General features: G+C 47.5%; 11 protein-coding genes across 11 annotated transcripts; 5 read left to right on the top strand and 6 right to left on the bottom strand.

Annotated features, from left to right (window-relative positions):
* Positions 1-226: 226 nt before the first annotated feature.
* Positions 227-1,485, top strand: N7495_002998 (protein GET4; the record flags this gene model as incomplete). Its single annotated transcript, XM_057205667.1, has 3 exons — positions 227-270; positions 333-589; positions 686-1,485. 3 exons carry the CDS (start codon positions 227-229, stop codon positions 1,483-1,485), a joined length of 1,101 nt encoding a protein of 366 aa, XP_057066274.1.
* A 512-nt stretch (positions 1,486-1,997) lies between these two features.
* On the bottom strand, positions 1,998-2,611 carry N7495_002997 (uncharacterized protein; the record flags this gene model as incomplete). Its single annotated transcript, XM_057205666.1, has 3 exons — positions 1,998-2,095; positions 2,150-2,200; positions 2,257-2,611. 3 exons carry the CDS (start codon positions 2,609-2,611, stop codon positions 1,998-2,000), a joined length of 504 nt encoding a protein of 167 aa, XP_057066273.1.
* A 349-nt stretch (positions 2,612-2,960) lies between these two features.
* N7495_002996 (replication factor C subunit 4) lies at positions 2,961-4,256 on the top strand (the record flags this gene model as incomplete). The annotated part of the gene is made up of 5 exons (XM_057205665.1): positions 2,961-3,049; positions 3,113-3,333; positions 3,396-3,495; positions 3,555-3,977; positions 4,031-4,256. The coding sequence occupies 5 exons, from the start codon at positions 2,961-2,963 to the stop codon at positions 4,254-4,256; spliced, it is 1,059 nt and encodes a 352-aa protein (XP_057066272.1).
* A 140-nt stretch (positions 4,257-4,396) lies between these two features.
* Positions 4,397-6,416, bottom strand: N7495_002995 (uncharacterized protein; the record flags this gene model as incomplete). The annotated part of the gene is made up of 5 exons (XM_057205664.1): positions 4,397-5,299; positions 5,354-5,548; positions 5,601-5,873; positions 5,937-5,958; positions 6,013-6,416. The coding sequence occupies 5 exons, from the start codon at positions 6,414-6,416 to the stop codon at positions 4,397-4,399; spliced, it is 1,797 nt and encodes a 598-aa protein (XP_057066271.1).
* A 207-nt stretch (positions 6,417-6,623) lies between these two features.
* N7495_002994 (CeGAL family transcription factor) lies at positions 6,624-8,906 on the top strand (the record flags this gene model as incomplete). The annotated part of the gene is made up of 4 exons (XM_057205663.1): positions 6,624-6,894; positions 6,988-7,939; positions 7,995-8,589; positions 8,646-8,906. The coding sequence occupies 4 exons, from the start codon at positions 6,624-6,626 to the stop codon at positions 8,904-8,906; spliced, it is 2,079 nt and encodes a 692-aa protein (XP_057066270.1).
* A 225-nt stretch (positions 8,907-9,131) lies between these two features.
* N7495_002993 (glycoside hydrolase family 32 protein) lies at positions 9,132-11,046 on the bottom strand (the record flags this gene model as incomplete). The annotated part of the gene is made up of 2 exons (XM_057205662.1): positions 9,132-9,538; positions 9,591-11,046. 2 exons carry the CDS (start codon positions 11,044-11,046, stop codon positions 9,132-9,134), a joined length of 1,863 nt encoding a protein of 620 aa, XP_057066269.1.
* An 841-nt stretch (positions 11,047-11,887) lies between these two features.
* On the top strand, positions 11,888-13,290 carry N7495_002992 (O-phospho-L-serine:2-oxoglutarate transaminase; the record flags this gene model as incomplete). The annotated part of the gene is made up of 2 exons (XM_057205661.1): positions 11,888-12,652; positions 12,721-13,290. 2 exons carry the CDS (start codon positions 11,888-11,890, stop codon positions 13,288-13,290), a joined length of 1,335 nt encoding a protein of 444 aa, XP_057066268.1.
* A 183-nt stretch (positions 13,291-13,473) lies between these two features.
* On the bottom strand, positions 13,474-14,640 carry N7495_002991 (cytochrome b5 reductase family protein; the record flags this gene model as incomplete). The annotated part of the gene is made up of 1 exon (XM_057205660.1): positions 13,474-14,640. The coding sequence occupies one exon, from the start codon at positions 14,638-14,640 to the stop codon at positions 13,474-13,476; it is 1,167 nt and encodes a 388-aa protein (XP_057066267.1).
* Positions 14,641-14,968: 328 nt separating this feature from the next.
* N7495_002990 (putative amino acid transporter) lies at positions 14,969-16,849 on the top strand (the record flags this gene model as incomplete). Its single annotated transcript, XM_057205659.1, has 2 exons — positions 14,969-15,988; positions 16,043-16,849. 2 exons carry the CDS (start codon positions 14,969-14,971, stop codon positions 16,847-16,849), a joined length of 1,827 nt encoding a protein of 608 aa, XP_057066266.1.
* Positions 16,850-19,003: 2,154 nt separating this feature from the next.
* Positions 19,004-20,852, bottom strand: N7495_002989 (tRNA modification GTPase; the record flags this gene model as incomplete). The annotated part of the gene is made up of 2 exons (XM_057205658.1): positions 19,004-20,527; positions 20,589-20,852. 2 exons carry the CDS (start codon positions 20,850-20,852, stop codon positions 19,004-19,006), a joined length of 1,788 nt encoding a protein of 595 aa, XP_057066265.1.
* Positions 20,853-21,564: 712 nt separating this feature from the next.
* On the bottom strand, positions 21,565-27,164 carry N7495_002988 (formin sepA; the record flags this gene model as incomplete). Its single annotated transcript, XM_057205657.1, has 4 exons — positions 21,565-22,347; positions 22,413-24,012; positions 24,091-25,944; positions 26,002-27,164. 4 exons carry the CDS (start codon positions 27,162-27,164, stop codon positions 21,565-21,567), a joined length of 5,400 nt encoding a protein of 1,799 aa, XP_057066264.1.
* Positions 27,165-27,517: the final 353 nt, after the last annotated feature.

Here is a 27,517-nt window from a genome sequence, read left to right as displayed (position 1 = left end):
AGAAATTGAATATTGGTAGTGTAGCAAAAATCAGAAAGTTGTGTGAAAGGAAAAAAAAACAAGAGAGTGAGAGAAAAACGCAGGTCGTCGTGCGGCGTTAGAAGCTGGATGGAAGCTGGAAGCGTCTTAACGTCCCCCACCAAAATTCCAAGTTCCCGCGTTGCTTCCCACCTCCCACTTCTTTTACTGGATCTACATTTCCATTCCACTGGAATCTAGATTGAAGATGACTTCTAAAATCGATAAGACAATTGCTCGGCAGCGAGAGAAGTATGGTCTACCTTTTGTACTCATGATCGAACACGTACTGACATTCTATCTTCTGTATCCAGGATCGCCGCCGGTGCCTACTACGAAGCCCACCAACAGTTACGTGTTATCGCTGCACGCTACATCAAGCAGTCCAACTATGATGCTGCTGCTGAAATCCTAGCTGGTGGTGCGAAGGCTTTGTTGAAAGCCGGAGCCCAACAGGGAGCTTCGGCAAGTGGTGGAGATTTGGCAATCATGTCGGTGATGGAAGTTTACAATAAATCCGAATGGAGTATCTCAGGGGATCCTGATGATACAGAGGGCCGGGCACGGAAGAGTGAGTTTAAATCTGTTTATATGATACTTGGCCATGGCTGAACATGCCGTATTGTCAATGAACCCCCCTCGTCGCTCACATTCTTTCTATCTACAGAGCGTCTGATCGAGGTTTTGCGCGAGTTCCCATCGGAGGAGCCGACGAGAAAGAGGTATATCCAGGAGGTCATCGGATGGAGCGGGCGTTGTGGTCCGCTAGAGCGAGGAGATCCAGAGCTGCACCATGCTGCAGGTTCGGTCTACGCAGAAGGTCGGTCTTGGAGCTTAGATTCTTGTCGTCGATTCCATCTAACACGAAATGAAATCATTGCAGATAATGAGCCATACGATGCCGAAAAACATCTTATACTGGGAACCTCAGAATCGGCGGAGACATTGGCGAAGCTCGAGTACGAGTGGTACACTCATGACGACCCACACACTGCCGCCCTGTATGCATCACGAGCGGTCTTCCCATACCTTACCACTGGCAATCTTCGCAGTGCGAACAAGGCACTGCTTATATTTACTTCCCGGTTGTCGATGGCAAACTCTTCTCTTGGCGTGCAAGACGTCAGCAGTTCTAGCTCTGATATTCGCGTGTATCCTGCGCTCCCACTGCTCAACTTTCTTGGCTTGCTACTTTTGACCATTCAACGGGGGAGTGCCGATCTGTTCCGTCAGCTCACCAACCATTATGCGGCCCAGATACGGGACGTGGGTATCTGGGATGATGCGCTGGCTCAGATTGGCGAGCAGTACTTTGCTATCAAGATTCCCCGACAAGGGAACCCGCTGATGGATATGATGGGCAGCATGCTGTTTGGGGGTCAGGGCCAGGGCAACACCGGTGGAAGACGGCTGCCGGCATCTAAGAAGAAGGTCGAGGCACCGCCGTCAAACATGGAGCTCGACTAAGTTGACAGACAGCCCTGGTGATAGAAAGCCTATTCTTAATACATAACTTGATCATGTAACGAAAATGAATAACCCTTTTGCCATTTCAAAGATGATATAGGAAATCATATGGATATCGATGTAATATATGAATTTATATAATCTAAAACATACTACGTAGTCTACGTACGCATCTGCAGATAGACTTCAGACATCAAGATATTACTTTTTCGAAAAAAATCTGTCATTCATGAACCACCAAATCACTCTCTGGCGCGAATTTCCCCTACTCCTCCCTAGACTGGGTAAATCAAGCGGATATAACCAGACAATTCTCATCGACAGACTCGAGAGTTTTCAGGTCGATCTTTGCGTAAATCCAAAATTGATCCATCCTGTTTACGCATTTGTTGATCACGCAACCAGAGCCTTTGAGGCTGAAAAATTGAAAACGAAAATAAGCTGAAAATCCCGGTATAGATCGCTTGAAATTTCGACGAAATAATCATCATCTGCGAGTTGTGGAACAAGGATCAGACGACTGGATCGTGTTCCGGCTCGTACATCCAGTTGTCCTCTGCCAAAGACTCGACCTCTCTAACCAAGCTCTCTTTGATACATCTGACGAGTTCTGTATTGTAAGCTAGTTAGCATAGGCGCAATATGTGGCTAGTATACTACTAACCCTCAGGCTCACCTTTCTCGTGTGCTTCATCTTTACGATCGCTTGCAAGCTCTGCAGAATTAATTAGCAACAAACGGGGAAACATCTGGCTTCAGGAGTAGTCCTACTACCCTCCCTCTTGAAGGGCGCGAGGTAAGCTTTCTTCTCAGCCTCAGCTTCGATTTGGCTCTCCTCCCATTCGATGAACGAGGGCGGCAACGGGGGCGCACGGTCGAACAAGTAGTTTCCGTGCTTGTCGTGGACAGCAATTTCCCGACTTTCCAGTTCCGCTGCCCGTTTCTCTGCTTGCTTCTCCGCCTGTTGGGCTTTGTCTAGGACTGATGGGAGCGAGGAAGGGGTTTTCAATGGCACTCTGGATTTGCTCGTTGGGTGGCTCTTGATGGGATTCTCTTCATCCTCTGTCGCAGGACGACGGCTGAGGTTCCGATGAAACAGATTGCGGCGTACAGAGTTTTGACCCATGGTAATGACTGATGTGTTGGATTACCAAAACAATTGGTGATCCATGAGTGTTTGTAGTTGAAGGTGGGAGATGCAAGAGCAAAGGGAAGAAAATGAATTATGATTGAACAAGATCCGATATCATATCACTGAGTCATTGATCGATTCAGCTGATCAAATAACCATCTCTGAGGAAAAGTAGAATTGAATGAGATCATTCACAACTTACTTCGTACTATTTAATCTCAAGAGATGCAACTGAAGTGCGTAGATTACTGATAAGCCCTTATCGCGGGACGCGTCCATCTTCGCGTTTCTTCATCCAACTTCAACTTCAACTAAGTCTCCCTTAAACGCTTACTTCCTCAGCATGGTTCAAGCTGAATCTTCATCAAGTGCATCGCGCAATGGTGCCAAACCTGTAACTGCAGGTGCCCCTGCCAACTATGAACTTCCTTGGTATATAAACTCCTTGGCAGAAACTTGATTTCGATCGTAGCTGACTTGTCTTTCTACCTACAGGGTTGAAAAATATCGCCCCATTTTCCTTGATGACGTTGTTGGAAACACTGAGACGATTGAACGTCTCAAAATTATCGCCAAAGATGGCAATATGCCGCACGTTATCATCTCAGGCATGCCGGGTATTGGAAAGACAACGTCCGTTCTTTGCCTGGCCAGACAATTGCTCGGAGACTCGTATAAGGAGGCAGTGCTGGAGCTCAATGCAAGTGACGAGAGAGGTAAGCTCTGTTTTCTTTCCCTTTTCATGTGATATTGGGCATGGAATACTGATTTCCCAAAGGTATCGATGTGGTGCGCAACCGGATCAAGGGTTTTGCCCAAAAGAAGGTCACTCTACCTCAAGGCCGACACAAGCTGGTAATACTTGATGAGGCTGATAGGTATGTCTTCTGACCGATCGCATACGGCTTAAGGCCAGTACTTACCTTTATTACTTTAGTATGACCCCTGGTGCCCAGCAGGCGCTCCGCCGTACCATGGAAATCTACTCGACAACTACTCGATTCGCTTTTGCTTGCAATCAATCGAATAAGATCATCGAACCCCTTCAGTCTCGATGTGCTATCCTCCGTTATTCACGTTTAACCGATGCGCAAGTTGTAAAAAGACTGATGCAGATTTGCGAAGCGGAGAAGGTCAAACACTCTGAGGATGGAGTTGCTGCATTGGTCTTCAGTGCGGAGGGTGATATGCGTCAAGCAATCAACAATCTCCAGAGTACATGGTCTGGGTTTGGCTTCGTCAGTGGAGACAATGTCTTCCGTGTTGTCGATAGCCCACATCCGATTAAGGTCCAGGCAATGTTGAAAGCCTGCTGGGAGGGCAAAGTCGACGCTGCTTTAGAGACCTTGAATGAGCTTTGGTAAGCAGATTCCTCTGGGATGAATGAGGCCGCCAGTCTAACTCGCTCTTTAGGACCCTGGGATACTCCTCCCACGACATTATCAGCACAATGTTCCGCGTCACCAAAACCATTCCAACTCTCTCAGAGCACTCCAAGCTGGAATTTATCCGAGAAATTGGCTTCACTCATATGCGCATTTTGGATGGAGTGCAGTCACTTCTCCAGCTAAGTGGATGTGTTTCAAAGCTGTGCAAGGTAAACATGAAGCCTGAACTCTTCCAACCTTCAAAGGCGTGATTCAAAAAGCAGTTATATCCAGCATGTTTCCATGGCGTCTGTCTCATATTTAATCGTCTTATGAATTACGTTTTTTGCTCCTTAGAGAGACACTAGAGATAAATTTAAAACACGAGCTCTTCAATTTCCATTCGAGAGGTTCACTCTTGGAATTGACCCTTCCAAATCCTCTCGATGACTGTAGCAGCACCAAGCACTTTCTCCTCTTGAAGTTTCTTGCCGATAATCTGCAGATTGACAGGATATCCATCTACTTGGTTCGGTTCATATAGGTTCCAATTCCACTCGTCCAACGCATTCCTGGGAACATATGGATCTCCAGGAAGCTGATCCAAATCAGCCCTCACGCGATCAATGGGCATTGTCAGTGCTGGGTAGTCTAGAAAATTCCAAATCTTCGTATATCCCACCCAACGGAACTTGCGGTGTGGGACGCTCGTATGTGGTATTGCTGGACTCAGGAGGATATCCACAGGCTTACCTGATGGGGATCGAGCAGTATTCCATTTGTCTAAGTATTTCTTCTGTGTGGCAAATTTACGTTTGTTTAGCTGCCAGTACTCATATACTGATATGGGCTTGCCACGATTGACGAGAGCTTCCACATGGGGGATAAACGGTTCACCTGCAACTTTCACATCGCGACAAATGTCTTCACCCCCATCGGCCGTATAGTACAGATCCATGATACTTATACAGGTCGCATGATCAGATGTATCCCAACTGATTACCTCGTGACCTTGGGCTATGAGTGCTGCCGATAACTCCTTCAGGGCTCGAGCGATGGGAGGATGGACCTTCACAACACCATCGTCGACAATAAGCCCAATTACTATTGGCCTATTCTGAATTTCCAGGAATGAGCCTTCGTTCCAGGGTAGAGGCGCACATCTAGGGTCAAAGTCCCAAGGTCGACAATTTGCCACGAGATGGGTTATATAACAGATTGAATCGAGATCCCGGGCCATTGGTCCAACGGATGATGGGATATGCTCTTGACCCTCAGTGGATACTGGAACTCCTTCGTAAGGGAATCGAGCACTCTATACCTCGTATGAGTAAGATAACAAGGCTTTACGTTGTTCGGACATACTCACACTTGGCTTGAGACCGTATAAACCAACGACGCTCTGCGGCATGCGAACACTCCCACCAATATCTGTCCCAAATCCGAGGATAGAGCCATGCAAAGCCAACAATGCAGCCTCACCTCCAGTGGAACCACCTGGAGTGAAATCAGGGTTTCTGGGGTTTGTGGTCAACCCCCAAAGTGGATTCTCGGTTTCCGACCACTTGGTGCTTCAGTTAGCAAGTTAGAGGGTAATAAGAGTACAACCAACGCACCATAATACTTTGACATAGGTTTGTTTTTGCAATAATGATGGCGCCCATATACTTCAACATCTGCACGAGAACTGCATTTTCGCGGGCTGGAACAAATGATCTACCCACATATCCTAGAGTCGTATCGACACCCTCAACATTGAACTGATCTTTGAGAGTGATTGGAATTCCATGCAGTGGGCCTTTGATCTTCCATGTGACATTGAAGTCTTCATCGAGCTGTCGTGCTTGCTGCAATGCGTCCTCGAAGAGCACTTCAGTGAGACAATTCGTCTACCATTATCAAGACTGGTTTAATTATCGAATACGGGATATTGCCAGGATACTACTACCTACCAGCTGATGTGCTACCGCAGCCCTAAATCATGTACATCAGCTCTTATGATCCCGACATCCCCGAATTGGGACCCACCGTTTGATATATGCCCTGACGACCTGTTCAGCGGCTATATCGCCTCTCTGAATACCTTGCAACAGGACTGCAACACTGTCAATATCCGTGATCATCTGCACGTCAGGTTCTTGATTCAAGTGACTGCGCTTGTCGACCTGATGCACCCGCGGCACTCGACTCTCCACATCATTGACCATATACGGAGCCAAAAGCTTATCTCGAATTGCGCGTTTCTGCAAGACGATTTGCATCCATGACTGGTGCTCCTCGGAATCTTGAGCATCTTGAAAATCTCTCATATTGACATTTACTCCTTCAGGTCCCTCTTGCCAGGAAGTCCGAAGCTGACCTTTTTCAAGGCCGTTATCACGAGTGGAGACACCGAAAGCGGAGGTGTACAAAATCAACGAACAAACCCCCATTTTTGGACTGGACTATACATCTAATCTATGGCGATCGATACCTAACATTTTCCCCCACCTTACAACCATACTGCATGGTCCAAGCTCAAGGGGAAGGGGATTACCTGGAGACTTATCACCATGTGGGTCTACACAACCGGTCAAACCCGCCTAATCTTGCAAATCGATCGGAACCGTCCTTGATGGTGCAACCAATGCATCTTCGCCATGGAATCTAGCATAGGATCGCCGAGTACAAGATTGAGTATGACTCGGGCTCGCAATAAAACTCCCGGGTCAATCGCTAAACGGGCTTGTGACCAATGCAAGTTTCGCAAGATTAAGGTAATAATAAGATTCCCTCCCGTTCCCCTGGAGAAACCCCCCGGCGCTAAATGCCCTTGCAGTGCAGCTTATCGCAGCCCTGTAAGGCCTGTCAGGGGATGGGCTTTGATTGTACATTTCTTCAACCGCAGAAGAAACGAGGGCCTACGGGTCAGTAAGTTTTATTTAAACAGCGAAAGCTGAATTGCAAAGTGATCTGACAGCTTCCTCAGTCGTGTATCTCAAATCCGACAGCAACAAACTTCAGTGTTGGCTAATGTTTCCACCTCTTCTGTGGAACCAGTCCAACCTGTTTCTCTGCAGGGATCATCCTGGGCGCCTGCACATGGCGATGCATCGATGACTGTGAATGGAGCAGCTGTGCTAGCACAATCCGATTTATCATCATCATCTTCTTCTATTGTAGATGTCTGGGGCACTGAACCTGCCTCGATAGATTCTCACAGCACCAGTGCCGTGGGCTGGAATGAACGCCAAGATGCGGAATACTGGCTGCCCGATAGTTTCGGGGTCCAAGGTTCTTCTATATTCGAATTCCCGGGAAGTAACATCTATCTCAAACCAGCCCTACCATCAATCATTCAACCGACTCCTGATGTCTCTGGAATGAATATCACTCTACAGGACCATCAAGGCATGGCTTTCCACTCGGTCGTGAGGTCCATTGGATCCATGTCATCTGAGACAGAAGAATTCTGGCCTGCGTCGATCAGCGAGGCGAACATGATTCCCTGGATCGATGTTTATTTCGACCGACTGCATCCGACATTGCCTTTGCTTAACCACTCTTCCATTTTTACTCGAATCATGTTTCAGGAGCATCGCAAGAATACCCAATTTGGAGCGATGTTATTATCATTATGTGCATTTGCTTTAACTCAGCCAATCGAAATCAACGAGCATCCAACGACGTCTTCACGCGCCACTCAGGCACGTTCGATGATTTATCAGGCTACCAAAATGCGGAGTTGTTCCGACTTTGGTGAAAATCCCACGATCGAGGACGTTTTGACAAGTTTATTTCTGTTCGGTTGTTTATTTGGAAGTAACCAACATAATGCTGCATGGCTCCGATTGAGAGAAGCCTTGGACCTGGCGTCCACACTGGGCTTAAATGACCCAAACACGTATCGCGATCTCTCCGGAGAAGAGAAGGGCCAGCGTTTACGAATATATCTGGTTTTGTCAATCACAGAAAGGTATCTTCTTTGAGAGAAAAGGAGAAGAAAATTCACTTTATTAACCTTAAAACAGAGCCTACGGTCTTCAACGGCTGCATCCGATGACATTTTCAGGAAAAACAGGATTCAGCATGCGCTCCGTACATGACTTTCTTCAAAATGCAGCCCATAACCTTGTCTCTGGGATCATAGTTCATAATGAGCATGATGCCGAGGGTATGATAGGTCTAGTTCGCCTGATGGAGATATTTGACGTTATTGACGAGGATTTCATGCACTGTTGGCATCGACACTGCGACGTCAAAAATGGGTTCTGTCAGAAATTCACTGATGCTAAGGTACTAGGCATGCACGATATTCTCAACAGACTCTCCCAGAGCGAGTTGTATAAAGGATATGACTGGTTTGAGCTGGAGAAAATGGACCGGAATGCAAACAACGCCATTCTGTCGATTGGATTGCGGGAAACTCAAGCTGCAGACATTTTTATCACACAGAAATGGTTACAAAACCGTATCTGGTGGTTATGTCTCAATCACGGTCTTCTCAGATCGCAGTCAGAACGACCCGAGCTGACTTTCGGATATGCGGTGTCTGTCGCGGAATCAACACTGCAGATATGTCGATCGCTACGACTCAGATCTATGGAAGCCCATGGAATTGGATATGTAAGTTCCAAAACCACATACATTTGACGCATAGCAGCTACTTACTTCAATTTCAGACTGAAAAGCTGTATGACATCGCCATCAATGCAATCAACATTCTGTACAACATCAGCCCACCCTACGGGACCGGAATCACACCCCTGGGCAGCTTTTCGGGGTCGATCACTCCAAATTTCAACCCACAGTCTCTGATAGAAGACTTTATGCTCTTGATGAATAGCTTCCGTGGTGGAAAGCATCCTTTTTTGCAAAAGTACAAGGATCACTTGCGCTCGTTACAAATACCTGGGAGCAAAATGACGGGCTGGGCTCAGTAATATCTGCAATTGGTGCATTTGCATAGGCGTTCGGTTTCCAAACTGTCCATTATGTCAATAGATCTCATAATCTCACAATTCTAAAAGCCTCGGACTTTGTGTTCCACTCGAAAATCCAAGTTTTTCCAGATTTTACCGACATTGTACTGGTCAGCATTGGAAAACAAATACTATCCTTCCAACCTTGGAAGGTTCCAAAGTTGTAAAGCTTTAATTTTTTCACTTTTAGACTGTCTCACTTGAAAGTAAATCAGACTCTGATAAGTCCTTCGCATGAAGGTGACCAATTCCATCCCAAACATCCGCTTGATGCAGAACAGCTGCTTCCTCTCGACCTTTATCAGTTGATTCTGCGAAGAATCGCATTCCGAAACATTTGTCTGAAGGGTGATATATACGCGTGGTAATGACAGTTCTCTCGTTCACAAAGACCTCCAACACACTCGTGTCGAAGAAAGCGTGGACTCGAAGCGTCTCTTCTATCTCATCGCCGTTTTCATCGATTGAAGTGAATAATGTATGAGGTGCGACTTCATAATCATGGTTTATTTCTGGATCTTTCAGTTCAGGTCTGTGAATAGTGAAAGTCTCGCTACAGGTGTCCCAGGCGAGTGTGGTACGCTGGTCAAAATCTGTAGACAAGTCAATATCTCAATTAAAGGAATGATGGAATCAAAAACTTACTAGCACTATGAGCAATCTCAATACCAACCTTCGAACAGAACCGATTGACAAAAAATTCAGCCCGTAGCTCCCAGCGTGCAGTATTCAGAGGTATCACACCCTCGACCGTGTTGAGTTCTGGCAGGGATAATCCCAAGAGCTGGCTCTTTGTGGTGTTGGTTCGCAGGAGTGATAGTCGAGCATCAGGGCTCATACCCAAAGTGTGAATGGTGAATAGCTTTGTATCAGATACGCTCGGGACCACATCGATAGAAGTAATCGATTCCAGACGTGAGGAGCGTGCCTTTGTGACACGGCGCAGGGTTTGCAAATTTACCACTCGCGGTAAAGAGATCACACCACTCCATCCTTGACGACCGCGAGGCTCATCAGGTAAATCATCTTCCAGGATCCAGCTATATACAATATGTTGAGAAGTTTGCGGATCCCAGAAAGAATTAGCGGCATATAGAGATCCATGGTCATAAAGCCCTGCGAAGCTGTAAGTTGCCAATGAGCCATCGTTAACTGTTCCTTTTTCATGTGCTTTCACAGACATCCACCGTGGAGCTCGAGCGTCTCTTCTATGGCGAGCTTCACCCTCAGTTGAGAAGTCAGAGCGTACACAACCTTCGACACCCATCACGATAAAGTTCCGAGAATCTCCATAGTCATTGGTCAATGTCACAAAATTGGCTAGTTCCCAGTTCACACCAAAGTCGCCCGACCAGCGAGATGGATGGAAGTTAATTCCCAGATTCACGAGCAGGCCAGCGTACTTCCACTCTCGAATGTCTGCGGGATTAATCGTATAGATAAATACGGCAGGTGTCTGAGAAAAAACGCCTCCACTTACAAAACCGAACAACTGGTTGTCCCACGTGGTAATGTAAGGATCTCTCCACCCAGTAACATTGAGGTGCTCAGGTGGGCCAGTGAGGATTGGATTACAATCCTGGCGTTCCCATAATTTTCCGCCGTCATTGGAGACAGCTAGACTAAGAGATTCGGAACCTTGAGTATAAGGTAATGTGAAATGAATTGGCAGATTGCTGACGGAAGTATAGAAAGCTGTGAGAGCTCCCGGCTGCCCATGAATACCAGTTGGTTGTAGGCAGCCAGTAAAGATACCCTCACAGTCATATTGAGTCAATGGAGTCAAGATTGGTATGGGTGATACGATCCACGACACCAGATCAGTGGAGGTGGCCTTCCCCCAGGACATATTACCCCAGTTGTTGCCATATGGATTCCATTGAAAGGAGAGATGGTATAGTTTTGAGATAGGATCATATCCCAGACCACACGGGTCATTCATCCAACCACTTGGGGCAGTTAAATGGAATGATGGCCTTGCCTGGGGAACTTCTGGGACGACATTGATCGACCCAGGACTGGTTTTCGACTTCAACGAAGCTCGCTTTTCCCGAATGACTCGTTCATCATCTTTTGATCTGAACCCAGGAAGAGAACACATCTTTGTAAGAGAACAAAGTAAAATTCAGATGCTGGCAGTTTCAACGGGGACTAAGGTTACTACATAGCAATGTAAATCGAGAATCCAACTCGGATCAACCGATTGGACATAAAGACGGTATGGAGAAATCCCTCGAATCCAATCCGTGCCGCGTTCCGATGTTTAACCAAGAACTAGTGGAGCTTCATCGGGGAAATAATATGAGTTACCTGGGAGAAACTCCGGAGATGATCATAGAAAAAAAAAAAAGTACTAAAAATCCGGGGAAATTATGGGTTTCTCCATGGGGAATCTTACCCTCACCTTCATCTTCAATATCAAATCATTTTGATCGGTCGCTCTTATATACATGGCCATTGTCAAGCATATAAAATGAAAAGTAGCGAACAAGCATCTTATATTCAACCTCCTCCTCAGTCTTTCATAATGGATTCTTTGGTAAAACTAGTGGTCCCAAGGATTCGATCTATAAAAGTCTCCGAAGTCCCTTTTTCGTCAAATCATGACTCAGCATATTGAATCATGGCTACATCAAAATAAACCACTGCAAACATATACACGTGTATCGACCTCATCCGATATCGGATTGATTCAAACCCCGCTACTAGGGCTTATCATACATCTAATTGCTTCCAATGCTATTAAGATATTGATCATATCGGGTTTGCGGAAATCAATTTTCGTATAATATGTTCTACTAGTTATGGTGATTTACTTATATAATTCTTAGATCTGAAGTAGTAGTTATGACTCTTATGGTTGATCCACTTGTAAGGTCCACATATAATCTTCTTTGCCTCCCGCTTTTGATTCTTCCTTAAAGCTTTCCTCACATACAACAATGCCGACCCGGGAAGAAGTCTCATATTTTGGAGCTGGTCCAGCTCCTCTACCTACCTCTGTAGTGGAGGCTAGTGCAAAGGCATTCGTCAACTTCAATAATTCCGGTCTTGGACTCGGCGAGATCTCGCACCGTTCGCCAACCGCCAACAAGATCCTCAGTGATGCCAAGGCCAGCCTGACTGCCCTCCTCAGCATCCCGGATAACTATGAAATCTTGTTCATGCAGGGTGGTGGTAGTGGCGGCTTCAGCGCTGTCGTCCAGAACCTAGTGTCGGTCTGGATCGAACGACGACGTCGTCGCGCCGAGGCGGATGTCCTGGCCACCAACCCCGGTGTAGACAAGACTCAGGTCGATGAATTGGTTTTCCAAAGACTGAAGGAGGAGGTTGACGAGGAGCTGAAGCTGGATTATCTGGTGACAGGAGCTTGGTCCCTCAAGGCCTCGCAGGAAGCCGCCAGAATGATCGGCTCCAAGTATGTCAATGTCGCCCTGGACGCTCGCAAAGCCAATGATGGGAAATTCGGCAAAATTCCTGCTGAAGAAACCTGGTCGTTGACTCCTACTAAGCGTGAGGGTGGCAAGGGCTCGGCATTTGTCTATTTCTGCGACAACGAGACCGTGGATGGTGTGGAGTTCCAAGCCTTCCCCAAGGTATTGGAAGCACAAGGCCAAGATGAGGAAGATGAGCGGATTGTTGTTGCCGATATGAGCTCCAACTTCATCAGCCGTAAGGTTGATGTTAGCAAATATGCGGTGATCTTTGTATGTGCCCTGGGAGGATATACACAGAATTATAGCTTTTTCCCCATTCTTACTAACATGTTTCATAGGGTGGCGCACAAAAGAACATTGGTGTCGCTGGTATTACCATCGCCATCGTTCGCAAGGACCTTCTTCCTCCTCAGACCACAACTCCTCCTGCCTCTCTTCTCCACCGTTTGAATATTGGCGGTCTTCCTGGTTCAATTGTCTTTGACTACGCCACAACTGCCAAGAATGATTCACTCTACAACACGCTCCCCATCTTCAATCTCTGGGTTGCGGGAGAGGTGATGGGTGAGCTTGTGAGCACCTTCGGCGCACAAAAGGTTAGCGGACAAGAACAAATTGCCGACCAAAAGGCAGAACTCATCTACGGAGTTTTGGACAAGTACCAAGATGTGTACCAGGTTGTTCCCGACAAGACTGTCCGTAGTCGAATGAACATCTGTTTCCGTATTCACGGCGGAGATGATGCCAAGGAGAAGGAATTCTTGCAAGGTGCTGAGAAGCTATTGCTCCAGGGTCTTAAGGGCCACCGCAGTGTCGGCGGTATGCGTGCCAGCAACTACAATGCGGTTCCCCTGGAAAACGTCCAGAAGCTGGTGAAGTACCTTGAGGCCTTTGCCACTGGGCAGTAGATCTGACTCTTTTAAAATATATATTCGTTTTGTCAGTGCCTTTCCAAAAAAAACTCAAGATGTTATTGCCAAGGTCGTGGTGAAAAAAGACGCGGAAGCATGCCCTATAACTATCCGACATAATTCCCTGATATATGCTATATGCCACAAAAAAAAGGAGTTCACGATACAGATGAGCCATATTCAGAGCTTCCATACAGCCCAATCTTGTAAATCAAGTTCTTCAATGATTCCTAAAAGTGGGCCTTGGAGCTCTTTCCCTTGTGCCCACAGCTTCGGCCCAGCCATGTAACTGATAAAGCCCTCAGGTCCAGATACCATGATCAATTTCTTGTATCGTGAATCACCGGGGCGCGATGATTCAATAAAGTGTGATACATCCTTCTTTCCGATGAATCTGTTCTCTTCATCCAAATAATAATCCACTGTGATCTGTCCTGGATGTTGCGATTTGAGCGCCTCAAGCTCCTTCACAATCAAGGATTTGGAATGAACGTCTGGTGAGACGGTCTTATTCTGTTCCTGAGCGCCCCCAGAAAATCCAAGCCACGAAGTCCAGGACCGCCGTGACTCTAGAACTTTCGGAGTGTCACTCTCGCCGCCGAAACAATCTTCATTCCTTCGCACGGCCCATAAGATATGTATCCTCGGTCGGTTATCACTGGTTGTGCGGTTAAGGAGGGAATATACAGCCTGTAATGCCGGGGCGATGCCTGTTCCACCAGCAATGAACAATATCTCCTGGGTCGATTCCGGGATCATGCACTCGATTTTCGGTCCTCGCATTTCAACATCTGCTCCAACATGAAGGCCGTGAAGATATCGAGAGACCTCTCCGAATGGATCCTTTCGTATGAAAAACCGCAAATATCCTTCGTTCTCCTCGTCCACGGTCAATGATGTGGCGGCGGTCGCAGGTAAAGGTGTATAATCCCGTCCAATTTGCAGCTGGGGCTGTTTGAACATAACACTCCATACTCCAGTGCGCCATGCATCCTCATAGACTTCGTAGTTGTCGCCGCTGGCGTATCGTGGCCGGAACGTAAACAGGCTGCTTGTGGCCGAGACAGGCTCCCTAGAGACAAGACTATATTTGGTGAAGCATTCTGGGTTCAATGTCACTGATCCAGGGCCTTGCGATCGAATGTATGCGCCTGCTCCAGCGGCTAACCCGGTCACTATGACAATACCTAGCCAGCGATTTTTCTGAGAAGCGGTCGGCGCGGATGAAGCCGAGGTTGAGGTAGAAGTGGACGTGGAAGCATAGCGACGGGTTTGAGTCTGAAACCAAGTTCCAGCCTGTCTTGGTGCATTCCAGCTATAGCTGCATAAAGACGCAGTAGATTTCATGGGGTTGAAAGAGAGCGACGAGTTCACAGAAAGAGAAACGGTTTCGCGGGGAAATTTGGCGTTGCAGGATGGAAACCCGATTGGGTGAGATCGACAATGAAACCCCCTTTGGATCTTGATTCCCTTGATTCTCTTTCTTTTCACATCAACAGTGATCAAACTAACCAAGAAGAGATTCAAGAGATCCATCCTTTTAAGTTCTAATCTATTTGTTCATTGGCTCTATCAGGAAATGGAGAGTCCTCCTAGCTTCTCTTGAGAGACATCGAACATCCCAACACTCTCCTAAACCCGCATTCGAATAACCCACCTTGAAAACAAAGGGATAATGTCAAACGTATTCTCTCATGAAGCCAGAAATGGTCGTAATGGTCCGAGAGACTCTCTAGAACTCGCTTCTCTAGCCTCGTCATCACCTGCTTCTGTCGGCTCCTCGCGCTCCTCCTCTCCCGACGGCATCTCATCCTCGCGCAAGCTCTCACTAGACGACGAGGACCCATTGGCGTCTCACAGCAATGGTCACCTAGAATCTGGTCGACAGCGACCAATGCGATCGTATTCTATCTCCTCTGCATTCGATTTCGGGGGCAACCTTTTCCCTCTATCACAAACACAGGCCGGCTACGCTCCCCTTGGGACTCCATCTGCGCTCGATCGACCAGGAAGAGATGGATCGTTGGAACGGAATAAAACTCTGACGTACTTGAATGGGCTCTCGTTGATTGTGGGATTGATCATTGGCTCTGGTATTTTCTCATCGCCGAGCCAGGTCAATGCAAACGCGGGATCCCCAGGCGCTGCGCTTATTGTCTGGGCTGTAGCTGGTCTGTTGGCATGGACTGGTGCAGCTAGTTATGCTGAGCTGGGAGGTGCCATTCCACTCAATGGAGGTGCCCAGGTTTACTTATCGAAGATCTTCGGCGAATTGAGTGGCTTCCTGTTCACGTGGTCTGCGGTTCTAGTATTGAAGCCGGGTTCAGCAGCCATCATTTCAATCATCTTTGGAGAATACGTTGTTCGGGCGTTTGTGGGTGCCGATGTCGTCTCTGTCAACCCATGGATTAATAAGGGAGTTGCATTCGGAGGACTTCTAGCCGTAACTCTGGTCAACTGCATTTCTACGAAGATCGCAACTCGCATCGGAGACCTGTTCATGTTTTTCAAGTTTGTCGCATTGCTTGCAGTTACCGTTATTGGAATTGTCGTTGCCGTGACTGGATTTTCGACCAAGGGGCATGCCAACGAGGAATGGAAAACCCATGGCTGGTTCGAGGGCACCAATACTGAAATATCCGATTTTGCAGTGGCGCTGTACGCTGGACTGTGGGCATTCGATGGATGGGACAATGTAACATTCTTTTCTCTTTTCTTTAAATCCAACGTGTGCTAACTAGTATTCTAGACCAATTATGTGACGGGCGAGTTCAAGAACCCAAATCGTGACTTGCCACGAGTGATTCACACAGCAATGCCACTAGTCATTCTGTGCTACCTCATGGCTAATGTCTCCTACTTCTTGGTCTTGCCCCACGAAACTATCGAAGCGAGCAATACTGTTGCGGTCCAGTTTGGGGGCAAGGTGTTTGGCCCCGTTGGGGCCTTGATTCTTGCATTGGTCGTCTCAGCGAGCTGTTTTGGAGCTCTCAATGCAACGACTTTCACTAGCAGCCGACTTGTTTATGCAGCCGGCAAGGAGGGATATCTCCCAGCGCTATTCGGTCGGATTGGCTTCTCGAGCTCTTCCTCTAATTCTGCAGCTGCCAATCGTCTCCGACGCCGCTCATGGGCCAGCCGGTCTTTCTCGAAGGTATTTGGAGATGGTCTTGGCTTCACTCCTATCAACGCTATGGCCTTCAACGCAGCCTTAACCGCCATTTATATTGCTATGGGCGAGTTCAAGACCCTAGTCACCTTTTATGGTGTGGCGGGCTACACTTTCTACTTCCTCACTGTGCTTGGTTTGATTGTCCTGCGCATCCGAGAGCCACATCTGGAGAGACCTTATCGTACATGGATCACTACACCCATTATATTCTGCTGCGTCAGCCTCTTCCTCCTCAGCCGTGCTGTCATTTCTGATCCTTTACAAACGTTGATCGTGGTAGCATTCATTATGACAGGCATACCAGTGTACTACTGGCGCATCTACCAACGCGATGGAAAGACTGGATTTTCAGGCTGGAAGTTCTGGAAATGGGGTTCTCGATGAACCAATTTGTCTCTTCTCCCTTTCTCTCGCCACCGTCACTGTGCTACTATATTTTCCATTTTCATGATATTTGATACCCATGCTTATATAAACCGGGTGTATAGAGAAGGGGGGTTTCTTTCGTCTTGATGCATTTCTTGGAGCCTATGAACGGCGTGCCAGGACAGTTAGGTCCCATTTGCTGTGTTACTGTCTTATTCTGATTGTGGCGTAAGCATATAACCATTAGAAGCACAATACTAATTTATAATCCAACCTATCTGAAAATAGAAGTGCTAAGAAGATAATGTAGCTCGTGTCTGCATGGAGGATCCCACACGTAGTACATGTACAGCGTAGGAGATAGATACGGCCTCTCCAACAAAGTGATGTCAGTTTAAAAACAAAGGACCCGTATGATATAAGCTATACCTAAATAGCCTAATGAACCAGGTGGCTTGTGTAACAGGGCTTACCTATTTAGGAATGATGTGTAAGCCTCATATCTGCAGGGCTGAAGCAGTTCAGGCCACATGGCATCACGTTTGAAGAACTATCTATAGCAGAATGAAACATGGGAAGTGAGATGGAATTTAGCCAAGAAAGGTCCCCGATAGGACTCTAATAATTTAATATTAGGCGGTTGACAAAAGCGGAGAATACATAGGAGTGCATAGGATGCATAAAGCAGACACGAGGATGAGTCGGGATGACTCTCCAGGGCTACAACGGTAGCAATGCCCTAACTAGGAAGCTCGATAAAATAGCATTCCCGAATCCCGACTCTATGGAACTGCAGGGGTATAAAACGTGGATTTTTGATTAGTACTAGTGTACCAGACTAGCTTAATACCTATCTTCTATACTAAGTACTAGTGAATAGCTGAGTAGAGTTCATGAACCTATTCTTAGATCAGACGTCTTTCTGGCCCCGCGTTACATGTGGTTCCACATTAATAATATAACCTTGCAAGTTACTCAACAACATGTATAGCCCGTATATGGTTATATATAGAATTTAGAGCATACAACTTTAAAAAGGTCAATAACAATTTTACGAACCATACGGTGACCAGCTCCAAATACGTAAGGCGCTTCTCATTCAGCTGGGAACATATTCCAGTACGAGCAAGAAAATGACCCCCATTCGACCAAATATGTACCTATGTAAGACGCGTCCTAGTATTGTCATCGAAAAAGCAACGGTAGTATTTTGTTCAACAGACTATCCTAGAAGAAATCAGGAACAAATAAGACTCGGCGTCCCAAATCACGTTTATCTTTTAGGTAAGGCGTATAATTTCCTGCAATAGAATGTCTCTGAAAGTGCCGGCTTTTCGTTCGAATAAGCTCAAATTGTCCACCATTGGACAATACAAGCCACATTCTACTCTTAAAGTGTAGCAGGTGATTATAATTCTGTTTAGGCCCTGACTCAGATATGCAGGGAGAGAGTATGCAAAGTTTCAAGTTTCGGATTTCTAAACAATTTCCAGTCGTCCAGAACATTGCCTAATGTGGATGGAGGAATGGAATATTCTGGGTGCTTGTGTACTAGTGATTATGATTCATTTGGGGGCTTATTATCAAGGCAGACACTAAATTACCTGTTCCTTGGAGCTAAGGATTTAAAGAATTATATAAAGATGTTGAAGAGAGACCTCAAATGCAAAGGATCAAGACAACAAGATAATATCCTTTGACAAAAGACTTCCAAAGTCATACTCTCCTATATACTTTGAAACCCACTGTCTTTTAACCACTTTATCTACTTTGTGTAGATAATACAATCTTCTCCATATCCTCTTTTCATCATCTATACAACTTCATCTTTCAATCAACAAGATATATCCAACAATGGGTCGTGGAGGATACAACACGCCTTCTACCCAGGCAGATGGGACATCTGCAACCACATCAACCAACTGAGCTTCATAAAACATTGCCCTATTACCAACATGCAAGCATGCAATCAGGTGCACAACCATGAAATGAACCTCTGTCAGATCATGGCCGTAACCTGATGAAGGCCTTGAACAATCTCAACTTAGATCGGTTCTATTCAATTCCACCAGACTAGCTAGACTAGCTAGACTAGCTGGTCAGTTTCACTTGCCGACACAGAACCTTGAAGACTGTCAGCCATCTCGAAATAGATCAACTCGGAAACGACACTCACTTCTCAAAGACCACGCCTAGCACATCTTCGACATCTCCACTCTCCCCTTTCCCAGTGATCTTGGCCAGTATGTCGGCCGCGCAACGCAGGTGCTCGGCAGCAGTCACAATGTCAATCTCAGATTCCTGGGGGAATTCAGATGAAAAAGAAGCGGAAGTAGACATGGATGTCTGAGATAGAAAATCTTCCAGGTGGTCAAGGCATTTTTGTAAATTAGAACTTTGACGATGTGTCACTCCCAATGAATCTTCCCAATAAGAATTGTCATATTGGCCATTGCCATCTCCTTCTATACCAAGCGGTGAAGCAATCTCTTCAAAGGTCGCTATCAAGCCGCGTAGAAATGACTGTAGATTCCCTGGATCTGTCTGGCTTGGTGCTAATGTGCCTCTTTCTGCTTCATCGCATGAAATAGCAAAGACTCGATCTTTTGTGACCGCAGGGAAGACATCACGGACTGTATCTGCCAGGTTCAGTGGCAGCAGCACATCTCTGTCTTCACTGGGAAGCTTGTCACATTTATTAATAGCGACAACGAGACACTTTTCCGCCTGGACACAATCGCTAACCGCATCAAGGACTTCAGGCTCCACTAAAAGGCGGACTCCATGTGCAGTCTCCTCTAGCGAAAGCACCACGATGACAACATCAGACTCCAAGGCCCTCGCTCTAGCTCGTCGTATACCTTCCTTCTCAACTGCACCGATGACAACAGATTGTGATCCAGCATCGGCACGAATGCCAGCCATATCACCTAACCTACAGTACCACCCACCCAGATCAACACCGACATCAACAATATCCCGCGTCGTTCCCTCTTCACTACTGACAATCGCAGTTTCCTTACCAACAACACGATTCAATAGAGAGCTCTTCCCTGCATTCGGAGCCCCAAGTAGCGCAACCCGAATCCCATTACGAAGGAGCTCACCCTTCGACGCATTCTGAATATGAAACCCAATCTGGCTCTGCAGCTCATGTACTTGCGCCGCAACTGAAGATACCAGCTCTTCAGTTGACTCATCAAAGTGCTGGTCCTCTGAGAAATCAATTAGAGCCTCGAGCTCGCCGCGCGCATACAATAATTGTTGCCGCCAGAGCTCATACCGCTTTAACAAAGCATCACTAGAGCCGCGGACAGCTAATCGACGCTGTTGTTCTGTCTCTGCATTGAGTATGTCACCTAGCGCTTCGATCTGAGGGAGGCCAAGGCGGTCGTTCATAAATGCGCGGCGCGTGAACTCGCCTGGTTCAGCGTAACGGACGACCGTGTCGATTATCTTTGTATTTGTGCGCGCAATGGCAGCTAATACAGCTTTTACTATTGCAGGACCTCCGTGGATTTGAAATTCGAGGACATCTTCGCCCGTCACAGTGTTTGGGGCTGGGAAGTAGAGGACTAGTGCACCGGCGTCTAGGACCGTATTGGTTGAGGGCGGGTGTACTGGGTCGTAGAGAGTACGTAGTGTAGCATAACGGGGGGTTGGAAGGGGCTTTTGTGGACATAGTGCTTTGTATATCTGTAAAGGTAGAATTATTATTAAAAAGGTCTCAAGGCAGTTTAGAAAATGATTTCCATACCGAGACGCATGCTGGACCGGAAACGCGCACGATAGCAATTGCCGCTCTCCCTGGGGATGTGGATAGCGCATAGATAGTCGAGTCTGCATCTAGCATAAACCGGCGTGATATGGACGAACAGAAGCTCCGGATGTGCTTGGGAGTCCTTCTCAGGACCGGTACTTGGAGTATAGAGACATGACGTCGGTAGGGGAGTACCCGGATTTGATTAGATGGTGGCGCGGGGATGGCCCACCTTATTAATCGAGAACGAGACGCTTGCATGCGCAGATTGGGCTTGTTGAAATACAGCTAAGCTGTAAATGTTTGGAGTAGAACATGCTAATTTGCGGAGATTGATAAGGTCACGTGGGTCTATCTATAAAATCAAGTATGATATCAAGGAGCAGTGAACATCTACTCTCCTACTATTGGGGAGATAACTACACCTATATCTAGAGTGTTTGACTTCGAAGAAATAGATTGCATTGCAACTAGATCAGTGCTTCGAAAGCAATAGATTATAAGAGGACTTAAGGTATAAGGTGGTTAGAACACCAAAGCTCGAAATGCAATTCCATGGGAGAGCTACCCATCACGATTCACAACTATGATAGACAACAGGTGCAGATGAAGAGAGAGAGAAAAATTCATGAGAAATATGTACAATGAGAGAGATCGCACAAAGAATCAAAGTCGATTGTGTATGCGAAGTGACCTCGTTGCAACCAGCAAAGAAAGCAACAAAAAATTGGAACATTGAAAATATGGTGGAAAGGAAACAATGGTATCATGGCACCATGCTAAACTCATCACATGTTAAAAAACAAAAGTGAAAAGAGAAAGAGCGTAACTAAGAGGGTATTATACATTCGAGTGTGTGGGTGTTTGTGTGGAGGTCGAAGCAAGGTGAGGGGGTCGAGGACTGGTTATAGAGGGAATAGTCTGAGACAACATCAGGGAATCTATCAAACATTAAACGAGATTAGGGGTGGCATTAATCCGATGATTCGATCGGATGACTGGTTAAGGACCCATCAGCTAGTGGTTCTTCTGATGGCGCATCATACTCTTCTGAAACAATGATAGAAGGAGGCGCTGATGACTGTGACTCGTCGGGTGGAGGGCTGGGAAGTGCTCGGTCTTCAGTACCGAGCGGATCATGTTGCGAAGGAGAAGTAGGTTCTGGAACTGCTGAGAGACCCCCATCTGTACCGTCTTTGCTTCCGCTGGTTGCACCATTGCGCCTTCTCATCCGTCGATTTCGACGCTCTTCATCAGCACTTTCTCTTCGGCGTCTCTGACGTTCGCCATTCGCATCAGAGTTACTCCTCAGGCCCATGAGCAAGCTGGCGGCGCGGTCTGCTACGTCCTCACCTTCGGAAACCTGGGCCTCCTTAGTATCCTCTTCTCCGCCCTCAGTAAACGGAGGACTCAGAAGACCATCTTGATCAGCGTTTGTCTCACCATCAGCCGGTTGTTTTGCGGCATCGCCTTCTTCATCCGGATCAGGAGGTTTCTGACCAGAGGCGACACGCACCTGGTGTCGTTCCTTAAGACGGGCACGACGGCGACGATCTCGTTGATCCCTAGCTTGAGGTGCGGCGGCTCGCAACTTCTCAAGCAGTGAGTCCATAGCACCACTTGCAGCAGGTGAAGTTGGCGTCTCGGAAATGCCAGTTGCACTATTTGCTAGATTGATATTGACACGTTTGCGTGCCAAAGATTGTTCAGTGCGTTTTCTCGATTCCTCGATTCCGATGTTCTTCTCTCTTGATTTCTGTGGACCAGAATGTTAGTGAATAGGGTTTGACATACGAGTAGAATCAGGGGGATTAAACTGACCTTCCACTCAATCAAGAACGCAGCCAATTTTGCAAAGAATTCTCGACGGGCATTCTCATCGGTATTGTCTTCGCCATAGAAAATCATGATATCATCATAGGTCTTGACCATCTCATCCAAATAAAGTTGCAGCTGCTCGGCTTTCCGCCGGGCATCCTTCATACTTCGCTGAACAACTTGGCTAACGCGATCTTGAGGGTGGAACTTTTTGGGATCGCTCAGGTTACCTGCATCCAAGCTGGATTGCACGTTCTTAACGTTGCTGATGTACTTCTTGGCATCGGTGCATAGTTGGTCCACGTTAATTTTCTGCAGATTCACAACACCACTGATTTCATCACTAAAACCCTCCCACTCCGGGTATTGGTTGCGCACAATGCGCTCGACCAAATCGGCGAATGTGGTCTCATTCTTGTCATCTTTCACCATACCCAAACGTGCAAGGGAACTCAGCTTGAAACCCTGAGCCTGTTTATTGGCATCGTTCATGAAGTTACCAATATCCAAAATCAGTCCGAGAACATTCATCAGAGCCACAGAATCACGCAAGGACTCGCTGACGGCGACAACATCCTGCAGCTTCATTGAAATATCTTCATACTCGGGTTCAAACGTTCTAGTCAATGCAAGGGCACGCATTCTCGCTTTCCAGTAGTGATTCAGCTCATAAGCAGTAGCGAGATAGATCTGATCCTCGCGAGTGAGTTCATTGGGGTCCTGCTCGCGTTCAGAACTGGCAGCACCGGGAACAGTCCAGTCTCGACTATACGGCGCCATGAGCTTAGAGACATTCTCAGGAATGGTACAAATTTCTTCTCGCTGCAAGAAATCCATTACAACCATATTATCGAGAATTTCGAGATCACAGTGAATGATCTGGCGGACCACATCATCAGGGGGAAATTGAGAGAACTTGGAAAGAGCAATCTGGAAGTTCTTTGACAAGTCATTGGAAATGATCTGTTTTTTGTCCTTTCGCTGTTTTGCTGCGGTACTGGTTCCAAAGATCTTAGTTTCCTTGGCCATGAACAAACGCTCAACCTCATCCAAGACACCTCTCTTGGCTAGATCGGTATATTTCTCTTCTTTTTCTTCGGCAGTTGGTGCGTGGGCAGCCCAAACTGTCACTTGAGGAGTATCAACCTTGTCCCAATGCAGAGCCTTGAGCTTCTTCTTCGGTCTAATAGATGGCATGTGGGTTGTGGCGGAAACAGAATCACCAACCAAGTATGAAGGTCTCCAGCCAGCACCCAAGGGAACGCTGGGAGGCGGTGGAGGGGGAAGTCCAAAGCCACCGGCTCCGGGGAGCGGGGGTGGTGGTGGTGGTGGAGGGGCACCAAATCCTCCAGTAACTCCCGGAGGAGGCGGCGGTGGGGGAAGACCACCAGCTTTGCCTCCGGGAGGGGGAGGTGGAGGAAGACCACCAGCTTTGCCTCCGGGAGGGGGAGGTGGAGGAAGACCACCAGCTTTGCCTCCGGGAGGGGGAGGTGGAGGAGGGAGACCGGGAATGGCCTTGGCACCCCCTGGAGGGGGGTGGAGGAGGGAGTATCCCACTGGCTCCTGGCGGGGGCGGGGGTGGAGGAGGGGGTGGAATCCCAGCCTTTACTCCTGGGGGCCCAGGGGGTGGTGGGGGGGAGGAGGCATTGCCTTTTTGTCTGCCTCCTCATCGGCTTCGGACTTTGTCACTTCAGTAGGAACAGAATCTTCAGCGATATCTTCTGAAGGAGTCTCTAGAGCCCCTTCCTTAGAGCCGGGAGATTCAGGGTCTTCATCATACTTAGGCACCTTGGAAGCTAGCTCGCCAAGCAATCCAGTTGCCTGAGCAGGGTTCATGCGTGGACGGTGATATTCAACTAAGCGAGGCTTTTCATATACTGCCTCGTCATCCTCTTCCACAGGAGACGGCACACCCGGAGCCAGTTCGGACCCAGGCACGTAGCTTCGCTTGCGATGGACAGATTTTAGGGAATTTGGATCGAGATTGAGACGGGTTTGCTCGGCAAACTCCATGTTAGAATCAAACTCCCCATCCATCTTCTCACGTAGCTCCCGCAAGCGATCGGATGGTCCATGATGTCCCCAGACCTTGCCTTCAAGCTTGAATTGGGTTTTTGTTCTCTCTAATTGACGCTCGAGACGTTCCATAAGCCGCTCCCTATCCATGATACCAGGCATTTGTGTTATATCCGCTGGATCCGTGGAGTTGGCATTCTTGCGTGCATTTGATGCTGCAATATCCTGGGCATCTCGGAGCATCAGATAAAGTTCTCGAGTCTCCAATTCGTTGCGTTGCAGTTCTTGAGCACGTAGTTGCTGGACTTCTGCGACCTCAGCCTTCAGGGTCTCGGTTTGTCGCCCTTGGAGCTCAATTATCCCGGCTTGTTCATCAATTTGTTTCTGAAGCTTCTTGACTAGACCCTCAGCACCGAGTTCTACTTGAGCTTTCATTTCATCACGCTCAGCAATGGCAGCCTCAGCAATCTGGCGCGCTTCTAAGGATTCATCATACACACGCCGCGCCTCAGCATCAGTATGAAGCCGATCGAGAAGGCTTTGTACAGTAAAATTTAGTCCCTGTCGCAGGTCGAGGTCAGGAAGCCTTCGATCCATGGCCACATAGCTCATCATGGCATCCACCAGCTGGAACATTCGTAGACCTTCTTCACCGGAATTCTCTCGGATCAGTAGCATATGCTGCATAGCTGATAGGAAGTAGTCATGAGCTCGAGTTCCATTGATCTTGGTCGCAATTGCATCCGCGATTTGTAGAGGATCGCTCATGTCCTTGACCTCGCCTTCGACACTGTCCTTCATGCTGCCGCCCTCTTTCTGGAGCAGATCTTCATAATCAATGGCCTCGTTGTCACGGAAGCGCTCGATCTGTTTGTCAATCACCTCGTACTGGAATCCCTCCATCTTAGTTAAAAGCCGTTTGATTCCACATGAGATGAACTGGGCTCGAATATGGCATCTCAACTGCAAGTCGTTCTCCGCACCGTCCACCAACATGTTAATTAAGATCATTGTCGAGACAGCATATTCCATCAGAGAATTCTCCATGCCGATGCCCCCACTGCGGTACTCTTCACTGGCACCGACCAAGCTGCCCATCTTACCACGACCATCGATTGTGACCTCGACGATGCGCATCCAGGCATCGAATCGGCCTGTTTCGTTGTGATCATGCTTGACTTTATCCATGGCCTGGAGAACCTTCTGATGGCCTTGTCCTTCTCCCCAGTGGCAAAGGAAAGTGAGAACCTCGCTGACAAGTCGCCGGGTATTCAGACGCGGGGATGACAAGCAGCTAACCAATGCGATGAGCACTCCCTGGTGCTCAAGAGCATCGTCCGCACCATATTTATTATTCATGAGACCTTTCAAGCATTTGGCAATATCATGCTCGCGTTCGAGGTCTTTGTCACCATTAGGGGGAGCAGGAACGGGCCCAGAAGCCTTTCTCCGGTTGATCTTGAGAAGGACATTTGTCAGGGCGATTTGACCCTGTGCTTCGATAAAGGCTTTTACCCAGCTGTAATATAGTTAAGCATTCGGTCAAGAAAGCATTTATTCCATTGATAGTACTTACCCGATGGGCTGTGTTCGCAAACTGACACTCAGACTGGACAGCTGCTGAGAGGTGATCGAGTCGTCCATCACCTTCTTGACATACCACTCTGGACTCCCTTCTTCATCGGCGCGTTCCATCAAACCAGATAGTCCATCATGACCATGTGTTTGGCGAGCGTTTTGCCGTCTCTTTTGCTCACCTTGCAACTCAGTCAATCGATCCTGGTGGACCAAAGTCCACTTTTTAGAGGCAGGATATGAAATCATTTGTCGCTTGGCCTGATCAGGAAGATTCTGCCATCCTCGCTTGTGCATTAGGTCTAGGAATAGCTGGTCGACAACACGGTCATCTCTAGGGCGGGTGAGGTAATCATTCAGGCGAGGTACGGCTGCGGGAACGGGCTGCGCAGCTTGCCAGGCAGCCTGTGCATTAGCCAATCGTCCATTGCTATTGCTGGGGTGAAGATTGCTCCGCTCTGAATGTGAGCTTGTGAGAGCTCGAGGGGTGGTATCGGAGAATTGGTTCGAGCCGCGCGTGTGAGACGAATGCGATGAGTATAAACTGGCCTGGTCGAGTGATGTGCGCGAATTTGATGAAGAATCAATTGAGGAATAATAGCCCATGCCAGGATTTGCTGCTGAACTCCCAGGACGGCTCCATTGTTGGTATCTATTACCACGGTCTCCCGAAGCGCTACTGGTCATGGTTACATTGGAGACATGGGGTGGGGGCCTAGGACCGGAAGGATGGTACCCATTTGGGGCAGATGTTGAAGTCCAGGTAGGATATTGGTGATAGTCACTGCCTGATTTGCTGATATGGTTGGGTGATGGTTCATAGCGATAAGAGGAGTCAGGCCGAGACATGCTATCGATAGGTATCGGTGTTCGTGTATCAGATGGAAGACTTTCGAAAGGAATAGATGTGATAACACCAGCTGTAGGAGCAAGGGAACTCGGGTCAAGATCATGGGTCATATCAATGGATTGAACTGAAGACCGTTTCGAATAACGGGACGAGCGAGAACCAGTAGCGCTACCAGGTGGTGCCAGAGTGTCGTAAGAACCTCCATACCCATCATAACGGTCATCAGCTGGCTTTTCTTTATAAAGTTTTCTCCCAAAAAAGGACTTCCCAGCGGAAGTTTGCCTGGACTTGTCGGCATTTGCGATAGGTGACATCTTGGTGCTAAGACGTGGGAGTACACAGCATTAAGGGCGTGATACACTCCTCAAAGATAAAAGGTGAAGTTGAATGGATTTGGTATTGTGGCGGGGTTGATCACTAAAGGATCGAGCGAACGAAAGTGCTGACATTCACGTCCAAAGTGATCCTGTGTTCTTGGGTATATCGGGTTGTTTTTGGTTCGGGAGGTTCGCGTTCAAGAGGAGATTTGGGCTAGAGGGACACGAAGTCAAGTTGCTCACCAACAAACAAGACGTTAAAAAAAAGAGCCAAAAATAGTTGCAGTATGCAAGTCCCAGCGAGTCCTGACGCCAGGGTCGATCAAAGCACGGGCTTCCTAGTGCCTGAT

This window comes from Penicillium taxi (assembly GCF_028828555.1).
Source record: "Penicillium taxi strain IBT 34144 chromosome Unknown utg000002l_segment0_segment0, whole genome shotgun sequence".
NCBI classification, from domain to species: domain Eukaryota; kingdom Fungi; phylum Ascomycota; class Eurotiomycetes; order Eurotiales; family Aspergillaceae; genus Penicillium; species Penicillium taxi.
This window is presented reverse-complemented; position numbering and strand designations above follow the sequence as displayed.